The 20,115-nt window shown below is 51.7% G+C and overlaps 2 protein-coding genes across 3 annotated transcripts in view; one reads left to right on the top strand and one right to left on the bottom strand.

The window, feature by feature from the left end:
- Window positions 1-11,406: 11,406 nt before the first annotated feature.
- FNDC11 (fibronectin type III domain containing 11) lies at window positions 11,407-12,353 on the top strand. Its single transcript, XM_026056360.1, has one exon. The coding sequence runs from the start codon at window positions 11,421-11,423 to the stop codon at window positions 12,351-12,353; it is 933 nt and encodes a 310-aa protein (XP_025912145.1). The 5' UTR covers window positions 11,407-11,420.
- Window positions 12,354-15,874: 3,521 nt separating this feature from the next.
- Window positions 15,875-20,115, bottom strand: part of HELZ2 (helicase with zinc finger 2) — a 28,636-nt gene continuing 24,395 nt past the window's right edge. The window contains exons 15-20 of one of the 2 annotated variants that reach the window (XM_026086402.1): window positions 19,528-19,720; window positions 18,643-18,777; window positions 18,182-18,400; window positions 17,637-17,793; window positions 17,039-17,206; window positions 15,875-16,536 (exon numbers count right to left, since the gene is read on the bottom strand). In XM_026086402.1, coding sequence (XP_025942187.1) covers window positions 16,412-16,536; window positions 17,039-17,206; window positions 17,637-17,793; window positions 18,182-18,400; window positions 18,643-18,777; window positions 19,528-19,720 — 997 coding nt within the window. In that variant the 3' untranslated portion in view covers window positions 15,875-16,411. Of the gene's footprint in view, window positions 16,537-17,038; window positions 17,207-17,636; window positions 17,794-18,181; window positions 18,401-18,642; window positions 18,778-19,527; window positions 19,721-20,115 lie in introns of those variants that run through there. The other variant, XM_026086484.1, reaches the window with a different exon arrangement.

Raw genomic sequence — 20,115 nt, 5'->3', positions numbered from 1 at the left:
CCTCGGCCGTGAGCCGGCGCTGAGCCGCGGCGCTGGTCACCAGAGCCGCCACCAGCCCTGACTGCAGGGAGTTTAGGATTCCTCACCTCAGGTCGYGTTTCGGGCTGGGATTTGCTCCAAGGGAAGAGTTGAGCCACGAAGCCTCGCAGCATCACTGCGCCGAGCACGATCCTGCTTCCCCGCGGGAACGCCAACCCGCCGCTCGTAGGCGGCCGGAGCGGGGACGGCCTGGCGCCGGCCGGGCTTGGCCTTGCTCCGAGGGCGCTGGGGGCTGGCAATGCCAACGCTGCCCGCGGCCCCGGCACAGCTGCTGCCGTGGCAGCTCCGGGGAGCAGGCGCAAAYGAGCTCGTGCCCTAATCATCCCCCCCCGGGAGGCTGCAGGGACACCGGGGGCCAGTTACGGCCTAAGCAGGGCATCTCCGAAAGCAGCTCGGGGGCCGGCGCTGCTCCTGCCCTACATCTGCGTGCGAAGCCCCGGGGAGCCGTTTCTATTCTGCACCGCAGAAAGCGGCGGCTCGAGGCTCAGCGGCAGCGGAGCTAATCCAGCGGCCCCGCGCGACCCCGGCGCCGCGCTCCCCGGACGCCCTCCAGCCGCCGGCTTCAGGACTAGCAAGGGAGCCGCCCCGGTGGGACGGCAGGGGCCAAACTGGGCCCCGCCGGGAGGGAGCTTCCAAGAGCTGCTCCATTTGCCCCAGGCTCCGCGCGGCTCCGCTCGCCCCCGCTGCGGCCTGGAGATGAGGGACGGGAGACGCCGGCGCGTGACTCGRCCGTGCTTTTAGCCAGACGCCGCCAAGACCTGCTGGGCCAGCAGCTGGCTTTCGGCTACCGTATGAAAAGGCAACATAAAGTGGCTAAAATTTARTTCTCTCCCTTTCCTGGGGCAGGACTAACAAGAAACACATGTTTCGCAGCTTGAGCTTAAATAAAGCCTGGGGAGGGACAGCCCAGCCCAGCCCAGCCGGGGGAAAGCAGATGTCTGATTTTTCCAGGAAGGACAGGAAAAGGTTTGCACTGTCCCAGCCACCTTTGCACATCCCCCTTGACGGTGTGGTCACGTCTTCTGCCCTGACTGAGCCCCAGCAATGGCTGCACCTTAGACCAAGGTCCCTAAAGTGTCACCAGCTCCATCCCGAAGGACCCGTCCGGCCAGGCTGCACCGGCACTGAGCCGGGGCTGGGGCCAGTGGGTGTCCCGGGATGCCACCGCGTCTTGGGGCATCTCCTCTGCCGCCCTGGCTGAGGCCGTGGACCCTGCAATGAGCCGCCTCTCGCCCGGCCAGCCGTGAGGTCCGGGTGCCGCCGGCCCGCGGGCAGCCAGCAAACCCAGCAAGGGAAATACCCCGGGAAGGGAATTACCGCCTTCGCGGTCACAAGTATTTTCTCCCTTTGCACAAGCTGTCGGACGCGCGAGCCGGGAGCAGCGGCAGCCCAGCGTGGGGCTCCTGGGGGCACGGAGCCGCAGGGGTGCAGAGGCCTCAGCGGCTCGCGGCGATGCGGGTCAGCCACCGTGCGCCAGCCCTTGCGTAACGGCCCCGGCCTCACGTCACCCGCCGGCGGCGCTCGGACGTGCCGGGCGGCAAGTCCTCCTGCCCGCTCCCCCCGCTGCCGCTGGCTCCCCGGCGCAGCCCGTCTCCTTTGTGCTCCCTAATTGCTCCCAACAGGGACCGCGAACGGATCCATTCAGCCCCGCGGGGCCTCGACGCGAGGGGCCAGTGCTCCCCCGCACATCCCGGGGCCGAGGGCATCGTCCACGTGCGGTGCCTGCGGCTGCCAAGCGGGTGCTGCCTGGCCAGCTCTGCCGCGGGGCCGCAGCAGCAGGGACACTCGGTGCAGCGCCCGGAGGCTGCCTCCCGAGCCTGCGCTCGCCATTCCCTGGGGACACGGCGCTGCCGGCAGGGCTGATTGCATTCCGCATCTCCCTGCACTGCCTGGCTGCGGAAACGTCAGGAAAAAACAAGACGGTGCCAGAAAAGCCCAAAGGAAATAAACCTGCTTGCGGAGCTCCTCGCGCCACCTGCCTGGGGCACCGTCTCGGTGCTCCCCATCCGGGGCGAGACCGGAGCCGGGCTGCTTTTAGGAGGTGCCCAGAGGACTCTCCCCGTCTCTTTTCTTCCCTCTTTGGCTCGTCATTCCTCCTTCTCCACTGCAGATGCAACATCACCGTCTCAGACTGCTGGAAACCCTCGCTGCCTCCACAGGTGCAGCACCCGCCGGTCCAGCGGCAGCTTCGCACCCCGTCTCCAAACACCAGGCTCTGAAACACTCCRTTAGCATCACTCCCGAAACGGCTTCAATGCTCCCAGGCTGGTCCAGGCTAGAGGAGCAAAACCGTGCCGACAGCGAGACCAAAGCTCTGCGGCGCTGAGCTCCCCGCTGCTGCGCGAGCGTGGGGCGGATCAGCAGGACGCGCTCGCGGGCTGGTCCCGGGCTGCTCATCGCCCACGTCAGGCCCACACGGACGCTGCAACGCGCTGGTCCGCGTGGGAGCCCGGCCCTGGGGGCGGTGGGGGGGGGCATGCGGAGCCGCCACAGCCCAGCCTGGGCGCAGGTTTCTTGTGTCCCGCCGGAGACGGGTCAGGAGCGGACGCAGCAGCGAAGGCTTTGCCAGGAGACGTAGCTTTGGCCTTAGCTTGCAGCGATGCTGCGTGACACTGCGGCTTGGGGACGCGTCCCGCTCGCTCTCCCCAAACACGCCAGCAAACTCCCCAGCACAGATCCTGCTGCACCTCCGAGAAGGCTCTTTTTGCTCCTATTTTCTCACTCTGTTTTAAGCTACACTAGTAACATGGATTATTTTGCCAGCCTCTAGGCAGGGGGATTTCAYGGCACCTTTCACTTCCCTGCAGCTGGAACAATGCCGTAGCATCCTCCRTGAGTGAGCTGGGCTCTCATGGCCCCGGTGCCGCCAGCTCGGCCCCTGCAGACACGGTGAAGACGAAACCGGTGGCGCTGGGGCTGGGAGCCCAGGCCRGGTCCTCTGCGTGCTGCGGGGTTGCTCGCCTGCAAGAAGCCGGGAAGGGCAGGTGACCGCAGAGCGCGTGGAGAGCTGCAAAGCTTTTAAGATCATTAGCAGAGAGAGTTTGGTGTCAGTCAGTCACCAGGAGAAACGTTTCACTCCGGGTTTGCTCCCTGGAGAGCTCCTATTTCATATGCAAAGAGGGCTGCTAAACTCCGCAGCGACACTTCAAGTACTTGATAGCTGACAAAAATACCCCAGCTTCCCCCTTCGCTTCAGGAGCGGAGCCACCRGCAGCCGCCTTCCCCACCGCGTGCCGCCTGCAGACCCGGAGAGGACACGTGCACCCGGAACGCCTGGCACACGGCAAAGGCGGTGGTGGGCAGAGCCCAGCGGGGCGCTGCTGGGAYGGGTGATGGCAACAAGCCCCGCGGGAGCCGCCCAGGACACGGGGCCAGGCATCGTCCCCGGTGCCGGTGCCGCAAGCGCCAGCCTCCCGCCCCGGCGGGATTCAACGTTGGAGAGCAGCGGGGAGACGCTGCCCCCAGCTTCGCTCCCCCTCGCCCCGGACCGGCACCGACACAAGCGGGGGAAGCGTTTTCAAGAGCCTCCTCTTCACAGAGGCCCTGACATTGCATTTCAAAGCTAGAGTATTAAAAGTCACTCGGTGCAGAGCACACGGCTGTGTTTCTTTAAGCTTTTCTCTCTCTCGAGCTCCCCAAGCAGCAGCCGCTTAAGCAGTCCTCGCTGCACCGCACCGGCCGGAGGCACGAGCCGATCCAGCAGGTAGGAGGGGAGCAAGGCCTGTTTTATGGCACAGGACATTCATCTCTGCTCCTCTCCACGTTGATGAATAACTCTTCTACCCAGCGTCAGGCTCCAGGAAGGCAGAGGATGAACAGGCGAAAGCTGCGGCAAGCCCACGCGCTCCCAGTTAGCCGGGAGATGACTCAGCCCGGGCTCTTCGTGCCGCAGCGATGCTCTGCCGCCCCTTCCCGGCGCCCTCAGCTGCAGCCATCGCCGGCACCGACCCCACGCGAGCCCGTGGCAGGTCGATCTCGGCCCCGCGGACAAAAGACGCCTCTCGTCTCCAGTTCATTTCCTGGCAGAATTAATGGCCCGCTCTCCTCTGGGGATTAAACACTTGCGATGAGACACACCGGGAGGCAAGCAGCAAGGGAGGGAATTAAGACCTTATTCCCTCTGCCAGAGACGAGATCTTTAAAGTTTTTGGCTGAAAAGCTTGTTTAATTTTTTTTTTTTTGAAGGTTTTGCAAGGGAATCTTGTTCTCCAGAACTGCATCCGCCTCCAACCCCACTTAGCGCTGCCAAGGCCCGCGCTTCCCCCGGGAGCAGCCTGCGAGCGGCAGGGATGGATGAGCTGACACAGGCACGACTTCTCCCCCCCCCGGGCCTGGCGACGGGGCCGGAGGCTTTCGGCAGTCCTGGAGTGCCAACCTCGCGCGCCGCAGCCCCAGGGCCCCTCGCCAGCCCCCCGCACCCCGACTGCGCACAGCAGCCACAGCTCTGGGGCCCGAAAAGCCTTCTGGAAATTGGTGAGGGGCACCGAGCTGGAAGTCCAGTTCAACGCTTTGCTCTTCCGCTATCTCAAGCAGCGGTTGTGTTACTGGGGGCTTCAGTTCCTCCTTGTAGCACAGAAACGCCCCGAAACGGGGGTCCTCGGAAGGAACAGACAAGTGTTCCAAAAATCACCGGGCCCTTCGATGAACAGCACATAAACGCCCCCCTCRCTGCGCAGCTGGTGACCTGGGGGCTTTGCAGCCCTCTGCCGTCGCTTGGAGGCCTCCGTGGGAATGGACGCTTTGGGTAGATTTATCGAGCGCGTTGGCGCTGTAGATTAACGTGCCAGCCTCGGGAGATGGAAGAGAGAACAAGCAAGCCCAGCCGGCGATAAATTACACGAAGCAGGCTCCAACGCTGCCCGGTGGTGTTAGCGTCCAGGTCACCCCGTTCCCAGCGGGATGAATGCTCAAACCTCAGAGCTGCTTTTGTGCCTTGGAGAGAGCAGGCACCTTCCACCGGCGATGCGGAGACACAGCCCTGCAGGGACACCGCGTGCCTGCGTGCTCTGCGGGGCACAGGCTGTTTCCCACTTCCCGACTTCGCTCTTTGCCTTACACCTAAGCAAGCCCAAACCCTTCTGAGACTTTCACGGCCATCTCTCGGGATCTGGCAACATGATAGAACCTGCCTTGAGCTTGTGCTCAAGGACATCTACAAACTGCAGCCAGCATGAGGATATCAGAACAGGCTTTTGATGGGCTTCCAGCAAGATAAATCATTTTCCATGACCCTGCTTCATCTTCCTGAGCTAGATCAGCTGTAAACCAACCTTTGCCGCAGCCTGCAGCTCGGGACAGCTCTCATCTCTCCCACCCAGCACAAGTGCCTGAGTATCCAGATCAACATCACTGCTGTGGAAAGGAGGGCCAGTCTTCCCCGGGACGCCCTTCGGTGCCACAGAAGCACGCAGCCTGTCCAGCCATCCAATGCTCAGTACTCCAGGAAACACTAGCTAATAGTTCAAGGCTTCCTTTACCTGAGGAAACCCCAAGCAGCCAGCCCTGCACACAAAAGATCCCACAGCTGGACCCCAAGTCAGGGCTGGTCCAGACCAGGGGAGATTTTTGTCCCAGAGAAGCCACTGAACCCACAAACTTCATCAGGTGCAAAAATTTGCTGTAGGCAAACAACCACCCCAGACCCCAGCGCAGCCCATGGCCCTCTCACAGGGCTGCAAGGCTCCTTCCCAGGTGGCCCTTAGCAGCAGGTGTAATGGGTTGGGGGGTAATTGCTGTCTTTGGGATGCACGATTAACTCCTTCCTGCCCTGGTCCAGCTGGGGCTTGTGCATCCCAGAAGAGCCGTTTCCCCACCAGTTACCTTAGAAAAATTATTTCTAAGGAAGTGTGTTGGGAGGAAGGACACTTCCCTGACATCCACCATCACCCAAGAAGTCCTAGTTACCCCATATCTGAAAACAGTAGAGGAAGACCCATATACTTACAAATCATGCAGTCCATCATCCTCCCTAGTCCTACGATGGTTTCCTTTGCAGCAAATTACTATTTCATAAATGCAGTAGACGTGAAATATGAAGACAGAAATTGGCAGCGACTTTTAATTTGGGTTCTGCCAATTTTTCTGTTTCAGCTATTGATTTTCCATAAAGATGAATCCCAACTCCCAGGTCTCTCTGACAGGCACTGTCTGAGTGTTTTGCTTACTCTGAGAGAGGAAATACATGTTTTATTAAGTGTCAGAGCTCACTAATGAGAAGRAGGAGGAAAATCAATTGGCTGCTTATATCTTGATCACAAAGAGAGGACTAACAAGTTCTTTATTTTGCTGCTGTGGGCAGGACGACAGGGCAGAATGACAAATGCGGCAGACAACAGCTGTCAGCTCCTCTACAGAGATATCTTAGCTGATGAGAGAGGGGGGAGAAAGGGAATACATGGTGTTTGATTGCTTCGAACACATTTGTATTTGTATTAATTCAAAGTGATTCTCAGAGTGCTATAAAATCCTATGGCTAAGCTGGTGTCTGATGCAAGGCTACTAAAAACAGTAAAATCACAGCTGCAAACTAGAAGCAGGTTTATGCTTATATTCCTAAAATCCAGACAGAAGTTTGGCCAACTATTTAGGATAGGGGCAGCTGAAGGGGTTCCATTTGTCCATATTAAATTTGGGGTGAAGGTTAGCATTTGTGACTTTTAGCTTGACACGGAAGTCTCTGCACAACTCCAGCAGTACACCCAGTTTCAAATTTGCACTGTGCTGTGCTCATAGACAGGTGCAGGTGACATCCTAATCCCACTAAAATGAAGAGGGAAACTTGACAAGCCCAGGACTTCACCCTTGCTAGGCAAAAAGGTCGGCCACCGCGTTCAGCTCAGATATGCAATACTTTCATCTCACACCTTCACCTTTCCCAGTTCAGTTCTGGGGCACAGCAACACCCCAGCTAGTCTAGCCCACTCCAGCTCGAATAGCATCAAGAGCTATTAAACACAAAGATACCATCACACATTCAGAAATCACTGTGGGATGGGAGGGTGCCAAGGGAAACAGTTGCAAAGTGCCAGCCTCATTTTATACTCTTCCCTGGGCATCTGGTGTAGGTCACAGCTGGAACAGGGGGTGAGGTTAGATGGACCTCCATGTAGCTCTTAAGTCCTGAAGTCCTCAGACCACCAAGGCTGGGAGAAAAGGCCAGGTCCAATTCCCAGCACACACAGCCCAAATCCCAGGATTGGGATATGTGACATGAGCATCTCAGCACATTCATTTCCTGCAGAAACTTGGCATACTTATTACTGAATACAGCTCTCCCCTGACCCTTCCCCAAGCAAGGATATCAACTTCCTTTCACTCGTACGTTATCTTCCACGTCTGTTACAGAATCACACCTGACAACTGTATAGTTAATCTCTTGGCAGCTGTGAAATGAAATGGTAAGCTCCGGCTGCCTTGAGAAGATGCACTGATTTCTTAAAATGACAGATTGCCTACTCCCTTGATGTTTAAGCAGAGGCTCAGGGCTGGTGGTGTGGATCTTGACTATCATTCAATTAAAAAAGCTTAGCAGAGACGCACCAGCTAAGCAGAGGAGACAGCATTAAGGCTAAGCCTTGACCCAAAGATTTAATCGCAGAGCGTATGAAAGCATCTTCAGATGCAGGACACCTGTCCGGTTTGCTGATGAAAGCACAAGTCATTGAATTCAGCTTGCTGCCGTGAACCAGACGAGCCAGTCTCCCCTCTGCAATAAAACAGAGCTGACTGGCCAGTCAGGTCCCTCAGCAAAGCAAGACAGGCAAATCCCTTCCTACCCAAAAGGGTATTTGCTTCGCTTAATGGAGCAGTTTATATCCCATTGCAACACATCTCTTTAATAAGGATTATGTGTTTAAGTTAACAAAACCCCTAGACACCTTGTGACACAGCCTCAGCCTCACTGCAGAGACAAAGCACTGAAGTATTTCTGGCCTCAGCTCTAAAAGACTAAGCTTTGCCCTTGAAAAGGGAATATCTCAGCTACCTCACAGCTTGCCATAAAGCCCAGTAGATCCTGTTACTACTCCAGAATCACCTATGCTTTCCTGGGGGAATAACAACACCTGGAAAGTAGCAAAGAGCAAACTTCAAGCCCACCTGTGGCCATCCCAGCTCCTCTGGGCTCAGAGTGGGTCCCAAGCAGAGCAGCGTGGGGTACTGGTGGGTGATGTCCTAACACGCAGGAATTCAGGGCAGGGGCATTCACAAGCATCCTCCCTGAAATGCTATGAACAGCAGCGCTGGTGCTTGGAGCAGCCCAGACAGCTGGGGTTGAGAGGATTCACCAGGCACAAGCAGTCAGTGGTGTATCTACCCCTGGCAACTCACACTGCCCAGCAGCCGCAGGCAAGGTRGCCGCAGAGCGAGACCTGGGACAGCGATGTGTCGGCCAGGTGCTCTGCCGTTTCTCCAGCCTTAGCATTTCCCAGGATGGAGCTAGCTTTTCCGCTCCACGCTGCCCTGATTACACAGATCACCTTGCTCTGAGCTAGTGAGCGGTGCAGACATGGCCAACAACTGGCCGTTTCCGCTCCGGGTGCAGAGGTCCCTGGCTCGAGGCTGCGTCCCTGCAGTTCGCTGTTGAGGACCAGGCACTGCAAAGAGCACAAAGCTTTAAACGAGTCTGCAATGAAGCAGCTTGATTAGCTTCTCAGGTCTTGGAGCTGGGGACCATAAAACACTGAAGGTGCCGGGTTCCTCAGCCCCCCCCCCTCCGCACAGCTCTGAGCACCCCACGCTGCGGTCATGGCAGCCCGGCACTGTGCGCCCAGTGCATCCCGAGCAATCCGAGTCACTACTTCCAAGGCAAAAATGAACGTCGCTAATTGAACCGGGAGGAGGGCGCAATGGTGCTGTGCTCCAGTGGGAGCCTTCCTCCTCCTCGAGGTGAGGGGGACAGCTCAGCGCTGAATTACTGGGATTTATGTAGCAGAAGGTACAAAATAAGAAGCCTCGTATTTGGGAGCACGACTGCCTGCTTTAACTGGAGGGGGATATACGTCTGCCGGCAACGGCGCTCCTGGAGCCGGCAGCGCCCGAGGCCGTTCCTGCGCCCGCGGGAACGAAGCAGAACGGGGATGGCAGGGCTCTGTTTAGCGCCAGACTCGTATCTTCTACAGCCGGCAAAAAACCAGAGTTTGAGCCTCAGCCTCCCGTAATCTGCTGCTCCGTGTCACTTTGCAGCGCCCCCCACAAAAACACAACATTTGCCATGGGTTGAAGCAGGCTTTGGGCTTTTTTTTTTTCCCTGAAAAGCCGCCCCACGCCCCCACACGTGGCTCAGCTCTCCGTCTCCCTGGGGCCAGCCTGGGCGCGGGGCTCCATCTCCCCAGGCACTGCGCCCGCATGTCGGCAGCGAAGGAGGGTGTGCGCGCTGCCGGGGCCGCCGGAGGGTCCCGCGGCGGGGGGGAGGCGGGAGCCGGGGAAGGAGCCAGGCAGGGAGCCGGGGAAGGAGCCGGGGCCCCCGAGGCGGCGCAGGCCGCGGCCAGGCCGGCACGGCACAATGCGTCGCCATGGCAACGGGCGCGGCCTGCGCGGGCGGCCGCGCTGAGGCCTCCCGCGGCCGGAGCCTCCCGCAGCCGAGGCCGGGGCCTCCCGCGGCCCCGCAGGCCCAAGGCCGCCCCCGGCCCGGGGCAGCGAGGGGCGGCTTTGTGTGTGTGGGGGGGTCTCAGCGCTGGGCACGGAGGGGCCGCAACCCCCCATCCCCAGAGCAGCCCCCCCCAGCCCTGCGAGGCCGCAGGCCCAGCGGCGTTGCTGCAAACCAGCCCTTTCTGACACAGAAAAAGGGGGAACAGACACGAAAAAGGAGAAGCACCACAACGACACCCCCGTCCACGTGCAAACACACCTCCCTGCACAGCCAAATCGCTCCGAAACGGCACAACCCGTCGCAGCAGCTCTCCTTGGCCCATGCCATGTGGCGCCTCCGGGAGCTGCCGCTCCGTTTTCAGGGTTGTTTTGTTTGTTTTCTGCATTGCATCTGTGGGAAGAGACTGAAAAGGAAATGCATGTTGTTTTTAAGTTGACAGCTTGCTTGGAAAAGAAAAAAAAAAAAGTAGCTGTGAGTGAGTGAATTAGTGTAAACTAGTGCTCCTGGAGGCCAAACACCTGAAAGATTCACAAACTCCTGAAACTGCTGTGGGGAGGGATTATTAGTTCCTTCAGCCGTTTAGGAGAAAATGAGGTTAAGAAAAATTGCTTTGCCAACTAGATGACAGCACCGAGYTCACCCAAGACATATAAGCAGCAAAGTGTCACGGTTAGGTTCTGCAATGATTTGTATAGCTACAGCCCGAAAGCCGCATGGGACGAGTAAAGTTGCCCGCTGCTAGATCATCTTGTTGCAGCCTGACTGGGGTCGCACATGTTCGCTTTCAGAATTCCACATTTCTGTCTTTTTCAAATCAAGTATCTTCAGTTTTTGAAAACCACGTTCTCGAAGCCGAACTGAGGCCTCGGTAAGACAGCATYGCTGACAACAAGGTCATAGGAATTTAGCTTATTTCTGCTTCGGATACGTGAGCCACAGATACTGCAGCTAAGACATGAGAAAACAAGTAGGTATCTTGGACCAAGGTGATGACATAAACTGAAACCAAAGAAAGCAAAAGCAGTGCATCACAGAAAACGTTGCCAGGCTGCAACTGTCAGCTGCCATTGAAAGCCGAGGTGCAAGGAAAAACGCCAGYGCTTGTCCGGAAAGCTGGGATGAGACTGCGCTCAGCACGTCGCAGGGGGCTGCCTACCACGTGCCAGCTCGCYGAGGGGGCAGAGGGTTAAGCCGAACCACCAAGGTGATCATGTAGCTGTAGGAACTGGCTTGGAAGCTGGGCCTCAAACCTCAACAACCTGGCAGGTTACAAAGAGAGAAAAACAGACATCTCCAGAGATGCGGAAGAATGGAGAGAAATTGCTTACAGGCGTACAAAGGCATCTAATTAGAACGAAAGAGAGGGCAATAAGATGGGGAGAAATTTTGGCAGAGTACATTAGAGAATAATTCATGACAGTGAATCTATCAAACATCATGACATGACGTGATTCATGACAGTGAATCTACTAATCTATTAAACAGAGGTTGAATCTATTAAACAGAGGTATAATCTCTCAAGGGAGGTAGCAGGGGCCCAACTGATTGGAATATATAAAACTAGTCTATACAAAACATTAAAACCCAGGCAATTATAAAGGAACATCCCTATATTAACCAGGACTAGTTCTAGTCTAACATTCCTTTTCCATCTATAAATTTATAAGTGAAGTTTTAATTAAGAGGAGAAAAGAGTCACAGCCATGATTATACTCCTTCACAGTTGCTCTTCCTTTGGTTCTTAATTTTATCATTGCTGCTTTTTTGCACAGCAACAGTGAGTTTTGGAATCATGGATATGTATTTGAATGAATTTGAAACCAGTTTGGAGAGTACTGGGTGCAACCAAGAGGGACACAATGATGCCACCTGGAAGATGTACCTGGAGAGGAGAAGCATCGTTCTGGCGTTCCTGCGCACCAACCTGAGCCTCCACCTCCTCAAATGCCACCAGAAGAGAATTGAGCTTCTGAAGAAGAGTTCCTTTTACATTGAGATTCTGCCCAAGCACTTGGCCCTGGGAGGCCAGAACCACCTGATGCTTCCCACAGCCATGTTCCAACTAATTGACCCCTGGAGATTCCAGAGGATGAAGAAGGTGGGAACCACCCAGACTAAAATCCAGTTCTTACTTTTAACTGATCTGTTAGAACAGCTGGAACGAGGTCGGGAGGAGCTGGTCTATTACCTAGAGACCTGTGATGTGGTAACTTTCCTCTCTAGGTGGGACTTGATTAAGCAGAGACTGTCAAACCTCTCCGAGCTGATGGACAGTTTCCTTGACATGCTAGTGCCGGGAAAGCTCTATGTCAAGCACCATTTGGTGCCAGATGTTAGAGCTACTAAAGTCCCGCACATTGGGCTTGTTCTCAGTACAAAGATGCCAGTGGTGTTTGATCGAAAAGAATCAGTTGCACATGAGGACTGGGCCACTCTCAAGTGGTTTAGTACAAGTCAGCAGTCACAGCATGAACAGTATGAACTGTGTTTTAGGTTACTGGAGCATGGGATGCAGAAGGAGAGGGGTCACTGTGGGATTCTGACAGTCACCTCCAACACATGCAAAATCCAGAACCTGCTGTGTGACAGAGCATACAAATTCACAATTAGACGAGCAGAGACTTACTCGCTTGTCTATGAACAATGGCACGACAGCATTACATTGAAAACAGAAACTAACCCTGACCAAGACATGGACAGCAGTCTTTGCGAACCAGAAGGGTGAGGTGACAGATAAGGTTTTCTCATTTTATCCATTTGAAAAAGTTGAATGAGAAAAATTAAAGGAAAACCTTATTCTTAAGCATTTTGCATAACACTGAGCTTGTTCTGTTTTCAACAGCAATTTTGCAAGTGCCTGTCACAAACCTTTCTGGATTAACAGTAACCCATTACAAAGTTTTGTAGATAAAAACATSCTTATGCAGCAACCAGGACTCGACACTCATTTCCCACTGCCCAGGCCTCACAGGCAGGAGCAGCTGGAAGCAGACAGGCAGTTTCTGTTTTCTTGATCAGAACATCTCAGATGCAAAAGCATCTCCGTCATCCAATGCATCCCAACCACCAAAAGATGGTCCATGCTGGCTTCTTGCAATGATTATTTTTACCCCCCCCCCCAAGTCATTTTTCCCATCTCCTTCCTCCAAAACACCTCACCTGAATCCCAAGCTCCTAAAATCAGCCACCCCACCTTAACTCCATCTCTGGTTCCTCTCACCCTGTACACCCCATGCCTTATAATTACCTAGTCATGATTTCGTGCTCATCCCTCTATCACCGCATGAAAAGTTCCCTCTGAAAGAGCCCCCCCCCCCCCAACACACACAAAACCCCCAAACACACATGAAAGGGCAATATGTCCACAGAACCAATACCTAGACGACAATCTCTTCTGTTACATACTGCTGTTAATGTTCATTTTTTCTTGTATCATTTAGTTCAGTCCAAATAGAGTTGTGCCCACACAGACACTAGTCACTGTCACATAAGCAGACCTTTTAGTAATAAATTTTATTATTTAAATAAATTCAAATCATTTTTACAATTATGGCTTAAATATCAAAAAGGAATGTTGAGGTTCATTCTTACAAACACTAGAAGCAGGTAAAAATATTTGTATCCAAAACGCAGTTTGAGGTCTGCTGCAAGTCACAGACATACAAAAGATAAAAACCTGCCACATTTAAAGTTCCTTAATTTACACTTCTTGACACTTAACATTTCATTTCTATTTAAAAAACAGTTTATTGCAATAAATTGATCATCCTACACAGATCTGTTCAGATCCTCCAAAACCATCCCTTGGACTTCTCCTTTGCCAACTGAAGCCAAAGACTTTTCCTATTTCTGTATGTCTGTAATTTCACTGCAAGTCAGAGCAGGGTGCAGGGTGATTTCTGCRATCACAGACAGATCGCAGCACAGACCAGGGCCTGCAGCACCGTTTGCTGTGTGTGCAGGTCCCTGTTGTTTAACTCAGGATCGAGCTCTAGCTAGTGCAGAGGAAATTAAGTCATTCTGCTGGATGAATGCACATGTGTGTCCCCAAAACAGGGTTCTTGTGTCCGTGAGCTGCAAAAGTGTAGAGTCTGTGATCGCACAAGCCTGTGCACCATGTTGCCAGTGATTTTCTACTGGAATTACAAAAGGATCTTTTTGTTGTTTTGGTGGGGTTTGTTTTGTTTTTAGTATTTTAAGAATATTTGCTTTCACATAAAATTCAAAAGTAAATTCAAAGCTCTGTGCAAATGAAACCAGACTACTTTGAACTGTTTTTTTCTGTATTAACGTCTATGATTCTATGATAAAGACAGGAACACAATATCCATAACACAATATTCAGTCATCATTAACAGTCTATAAAATGTTCAATTAATTGCACTTTCTGCTAGCCCTGACTATTGCAGCTACATAACCAACTCTGCAGTTACCTGCGCACAGCACAAACAGCCCAGGCCAGTGGCTGTCACTGCTGCTTGTGGGGTTTAGGGGAGCGTTTTCTAAACATGAGTTATAAAATGCATCTTCAGAGACAAAAATCAATGTATTGTCTTGCAATGCAAAAGTGACTGAACAAAGCTTTTCATTCTAGGCTTTACCTTCCAAGGAGTAGCAGTAAACATTTTTTTTCCTCCAGCGAGGGCAAAGGGAAGTACTTTGGGGGAGGTCTGTTTCTTGGTCTATACAAACACATGGCCAAACCCCACACATGATTATTGGACTAAGCCACTAACCTCGAGGTGAGTCTCCTCATTTGTATTAGATGTGATGAAATAACCAGCAGAAAAAACAAGGAGGGACTCTTCATTTGCATCAGAAGATGAAAATGGGTCCCACTGGTTCTAAAGGGAGCAGGATGAGTTTGTTAAACTATCTGCTGACTGCTGAAGTATTTAACCTAAGGACGTCCACACCTTCTGCAATTCTCCACACTGCCTTTGAGATTACTGCATTTCAGTAGTCCACAAAATGATTCCCATACAAGCTTATTTTGGAATTGCAGTAATATTTGCAAAATAAGGCTGGTGTGAAATTCTTAAGATTCAGGGTGCGATGGCTTCAGGGAGGAACAATGAACATCTGACTTCATATCTTACTAGCTTTTATCGAGCACCTTTAGAACCAGTGGAGTTACTGCCTGCAGGCTTTTGTCCCCAGTGGAATTTCAAGCCATACGCTAGTCATTATGCTTCAGTAATATAAGAGCAAGCCTAGGTAGTCTCTAGTGTACAGATCAAATCCACCAAACCTAGAGGTGCAGGAAGGCAGTTTAAAATAAGGAAGAGTGGAACAAATTTTCTCCATAGGTTCTTGAGTCAAGTTTAAACACAGAATCAGAGCATGAAAAGGAACACAGCATTACAAACGCATTTTTCCAGACACAGTGCTTTCTTATTGCACATTCCTTCACATTGGGAAAAGAGCCCTGCTGCATTTTTAGTGCAAATACAGGACCAAATTCATCCCTGCCATTACACCGTGAAGTCATGCGGACCCGTCATTTATGCCAGGGATGACTCTTGTCCCAGCACAATATACATTTGGTGCAAAAAAAATGCTGTGATTGCATTTTGGCTCAATCCCATGTGAACATCCAGAGACAGTCACGCATTCGGTCTCGGGGAGAGCTGAGGCAGGCACTTCATACATTCAGAACTGGAACGAGAGAAAAGGCGCTCCCCCGAAACTACCATGCTGCAAAAAGCAACTCCATGATTCAGGAGGGAGCACCACTTCACCACTATACATCCGTATCAGCTGTAAGTTATGGGCAAATGCAGCCTTCTCTAGTGAATCACAATTTCCAGTTCACAGCAGTTTGGTTACTTAAAATAAAAATAAAAAATACATTATACACATATATGTCGCGATACATTTATCAAGTTTCCAACACTGCTATTAAAAGCTCAGGCCATCAAGTGTGAGACAAAGTTCACAGAGTTAAAAGTTAATAAATTATAAGCAGCTTTAAAAAAAAATAAGGGGTAGGAAAAGGGTTTCTTACAGGAAGAAAAAATTTGAACTAAAACCCAGAACAGTTTAAAATACATTTACAAATTTCAAAGTTTCCGGTAGGAGCGGTTCTCAGTTTTCATTAACTTTATATGGTGAGGATAACCTCCTTTGTACAAAGAATAAGCAAATCTATTTACAAAATCAACTTGGCCTCGGCTCGTGATATTTACAAGCTCCGAGAACAGCATTTTGGCTAGATAAAGAATGTTACATGGTTCTCTTCTTGCTTTCTTCCTTCATTAAAAAAAAAAAAGTTTTTCTGCTTTGAGAAATAAGCAGACTTTAAAATTCCCTGGCCTTGGTTTTAAAATGAGCGGTAAAACTCAGAAGCTTTGGTCCTGTATGGCAAATCACAGCTTGCCTTGCAGATCTGTTGAGTGCAGTCATTCAGCTTTTGATGAATGGAATGTGGATTTGGTCCCCAAAGCATAGCTGCACAAAGAGATAGGATGGTAGCTCCGCTGAGCATCTTACAATTAAAAAAATAACAACGTCACCAGTAAAGTCACAAGCCCATCCATCCATTTCCATTGCTTTTTGGTTTGCTAGAGCTGAAAGTTCCTGTCCAAAGTCACACTGACAAAAAAACCAGAAACCCAAAGCACACCATGAAGCTTGACTGTCAACGTGCAAGGAAAGGTCTAGGCTCTCTTAGTGCATTTTGCTCAATGCTTAAAGTTTGAATAATGGAAAGAGCGCATCATTCCCCAAGGCACACGTAGCACGGTTCAGGCAGAGACGAGCTCATCGAGGTATAATCCATTCTTATCGGCGGAGGGCTGAAGCCTTCCTGACAGAAATACCTTGGGCTGTGGTGTAGCAGTTGTGCTGTATGTAATGCTGAAGCAGTCTCTTCCATAGAGGGTTGCATTCCAGGAGGTAACGGTTTCCTGGTGATACAGGGAAGGGGGGCAGGGGGTTAGTGGCTGGAAAAAGCTAATATGACTCCATCAGAGGCAGGTCAGAGACTTTTGGCTAGCAATTCTAGCGTAATGGTGCTGGATAACTTGCACAGCTCCCTTTTCAGTGCTGCCATATTTGCTAGCAGCTTCCCTACACATCACAGCCTTTGCCTGCATGATTAGTAGGAAAATAAGAAGCCAAATGCAGTTAGAAGAGAACTCAAGCATGCACGTGATGGAAACAACACGGTCCGAACCAGAGGGCGAGAGAAATTATACATGCTGCACATATGCCAGCGACATGCATGAGCCACATGCCTGATCTCAGCTTTGTGTGGATTTTCCCAGATAGCTCAATTTCAAAATCACAGACAGCCTAAAGGGCAGAAGAATGAAGCAAGGCCATTGGTTCTACTTGTTTGGATCTCCACTACTTTACTGAAAGCATCCTGTTCCCCTGCAGGCCTGTGCGTGCTCCCACGTTACCCACCTATAATGCAGAGTCCTTCCTGAGCTCGTGTGATTCCGACATTAACCTGGTTTGGGTCAGTAACAAATCCCAGGTACTTCTTCTGCCAGCTTTTTGTGGGTTTCCTATCAATCTCTGATCGGGGACAGGAGCGTACAGTCGACAGGATCACGTATTTCCACTCACTTCCTAGAAAGAAGGAATTGAACAAGATTTTTCAGAAAGAAGTGTCTGACTGCATCACAAGGCACTCATTTCTCCACATCAAGCATCCACAAAACTGCAAGCCACCATTCAGGTTTCTCCAGCTTTGGAGACTATTTGACACTAGGTCATTGCTCTATACATTACTATGGCAGTTCTTTAATATCTCCTTCAGATGTCCTTCATATTAAAACTACCTTCCTATTTTCATCAGTCTCTCCCTGCCTGGGCACTCCAAAGGCTTCCAAGGGATTCATTACGATCACAAATCACCCAGAAATCTGGCCCAGAGATGCCTGCTGCATGGCTGAAATGACCCTGGTATCAGATTTTCTTGCCTTTGCGAGAAGTTGCTTTAATCCTCAGGAAGGCAGGAGGGAAGAGGAATAACCCTTCCCTCTCCTGAGGGCCTCACCTTGACTTTTCATGATGGTGCAAACAGTCACTCCGCGGATGCCCTCCTTCAAGAGGCGCTTGCTGATCTCAGACACCTGGGCGTTGTAGGGGCTCAGGATGGCGATGCTCTCTGGCCGGATGGTGCCATCTAGCGTCAGCTGCTTTGCTGTCCTCACCTGGGGAGACACAAGGTCCTGCTGACTGGGGAACGGCAGCCCGCACCCAAGACACCCCACTGGAGGGCCGAAGGACATGGGTCCCTTCAACGCCATACCCAAAAGGTGGCAATAGTGCCTGGCCACGCTATTCCCTCTGCTGTGGGTCACACTTCCCTGCAACTGCCTCTCACAGGGAGGAGCGTGGCACGGCGTACTCCAGACCCAGAAAAACACCAGGCAGGTTCTGCACACAAGGAGCCCGTTTCCCCACTGATCTTTATCCTACATCCCTGCTCACCATAGCAATCCCATCTTCCCTCCATGATCCGCAAACTGCCCTAAAATAACACTCTCAATTTTGCATCTCCAGTGATACCCCAAGATCCTTCTCCTGGCCTCTGCTTACCGCCTGTTCCACTTCTTCTAGGTTAGCTTTGGAGTTCTCATTTCCCTCTTCAGTAGAAATCATGAGGCTCTGCTCCTTCCCCTCTATGTGCCCAAAGATGATTGGGCAGCATTTGTTGTCTTTGTGGTAGAAGACACTGGCTTTACGAAAAAGCTGAGGGCATGTGTTCAGCCGCCTTTCATAAAACTCCTGGGATGGGAACTTGCAAATGTCTTTGTGCTGGCAGAGAAAAGGAGAGAAACTGAGATGAACAAAAAACCCAAGGAACTCTCAGCTGCTTTTTGGGCAGGCTTCACCTGCAATGCCACTGTGCTATACCTTGCACTGTGCAAGTGCATTATTCATTACCCCAGGAAGGGAAAGCACTAATGGAGAATATGTTTCTCAGTGGCTTGAGGCAAGCCCTGATAGCAACATTTACTGTGATGGAAAAAAGACAATCCACATAAGAAGGGCCTCACCATGCGGTACTGTGTATCCAGCATCCAAGCCTGATTCCGGTAGCGCTCAAAAAGAGACATCTCCATGCCAAGACTCTTGCAGAAGTCATTGTTGACTACAGGCCGCAGCTGTTTATGGTCCCCAAGCAAAACAACCTGGAATAGAGAGTGGACTCCTCAGCTCTGGGAGTGGTGGCACGGGTGAAGGCAAGCAGCTCTTTGGCTATTCATTGCAGGCATTCATTGCTCCTTATATTATGGTTACAGCAACCTTGATCAGGGACCATGCTGGGCATTATACAGACAAAGAAGAACCTGACCCAGATAACTTGGAGCCTAAATCTCATCTGCTAGGAGAGAGCTGTCATGTAGTAAGAGTTTACCAAGATCTCCTCTATACTTCTTGCTGTGTTGATAATTTGTACCTGGGTCAGCACATTTTCTCGTGGCTGTGATGCTCACCCTGCAAAGAAGCRCCAAAACCACATCCATGCCACCACTTTTTTTCCTACAGAAAGCTAAGTGCAAATTTAAGGGAGCTAGTATGGGAGTAACTGGGAGACAGGGAGCTGAGCTGACACATAGTAAAGAGGCAAGTATAGGCAATAGTTCTCTGCCATAACTTTCAGGCCTATAGCAGGTCTTAGGACTCTGCTTTATATGATATGAACAGATAATGCATAGCTCATGTTTCTGGTAAGACTACTTATCTACTGTGTGTGCCTCAAGACTTTATAGTTAATGGAGTTATATCTCTGAGGAAATGACTGCCTGAAGACCAAAACACTGATACACCATCACAGCTACTATCAGGAACAACCTTAAAACATGGCCTAAACTTGGAAGAGCAGGACGGTAAGAGCTCTGAGCAGCTGCCCTAGAGATGCATCTTTGGAAGGCGCTCACCTTTTCAGCACGCTTATGGCTGACCAAGGGGATGAGGGTCTCAGGCTCCGTAGACATGGCGCACTCATCAATGAGGATCTGCTTAACATTCAACTTCTCCAGGCAGGGGGCAGATGCGGCAGAGCACGTGCACAGGATCACATCATGGCGTGCTAGTTCGTGTGCACGTGCAGCTGACAACAGATTTTTGTACCTGATGGCCAATGCAAAGACACYGGGTTATGCACACGGGAAATACCTCCAGGTTTCTAGTGCAGGAACCAGGTAGAGGCTATTTTTTCCCAAATGATTATGGCTCCATCTCCTTTCCCAGGATGAGCTAGTGTTCCCAGTAAAAGGCTTTCASCATACACAGTAGGAGAATGCTTTGTTCTGAAATCAGCAGGGCATAGACTCAAGGTGGGGGATGCAAGCGTCACATACGTAACAACTTTTGGTCCAGAAAGACAACAGCATCTGAACAGAAGTGATTCTGGGGGTGCTGTATTGTAGCACAAGCCCTCAGCAAAGTGCCACTGTGCTCCCTTCACAAGGGAAAGTGGCTAACGGTACTTCCAGGTATCAGGAGGTTTCAGGCTAACAGTACCT

This window comes from Apteryx rowi, unplaced genomic scaffold (genome assembly GCF_003343035.1).
Source record: "Apteryx rowi isolate R43461 unplaced genomic scaffold, aptRow1 scaffold_0, whole genome shotgun sequence".
NCBI classification, from domain to species: Eukaryota; Metazoa; Chordata; class Aves; order Apterygiformes; family Apterygidae; genus Apteryx; species Apteryx rowi.
Note: the sequence above shows the minus strand (reverse complement) of the source record. Positions and strands in the feature narration are given on the sequence as shown.

Bases quoted from the DNA above. Each gene is read 5' to 3' on its own strand.
- FNDC11 (XM_026056360.1), top strand. From the start codon at position 11,421: ATGGATATGTATTTGAATGAATTTGAAACCAGTTTGGAGAGTACTGGG.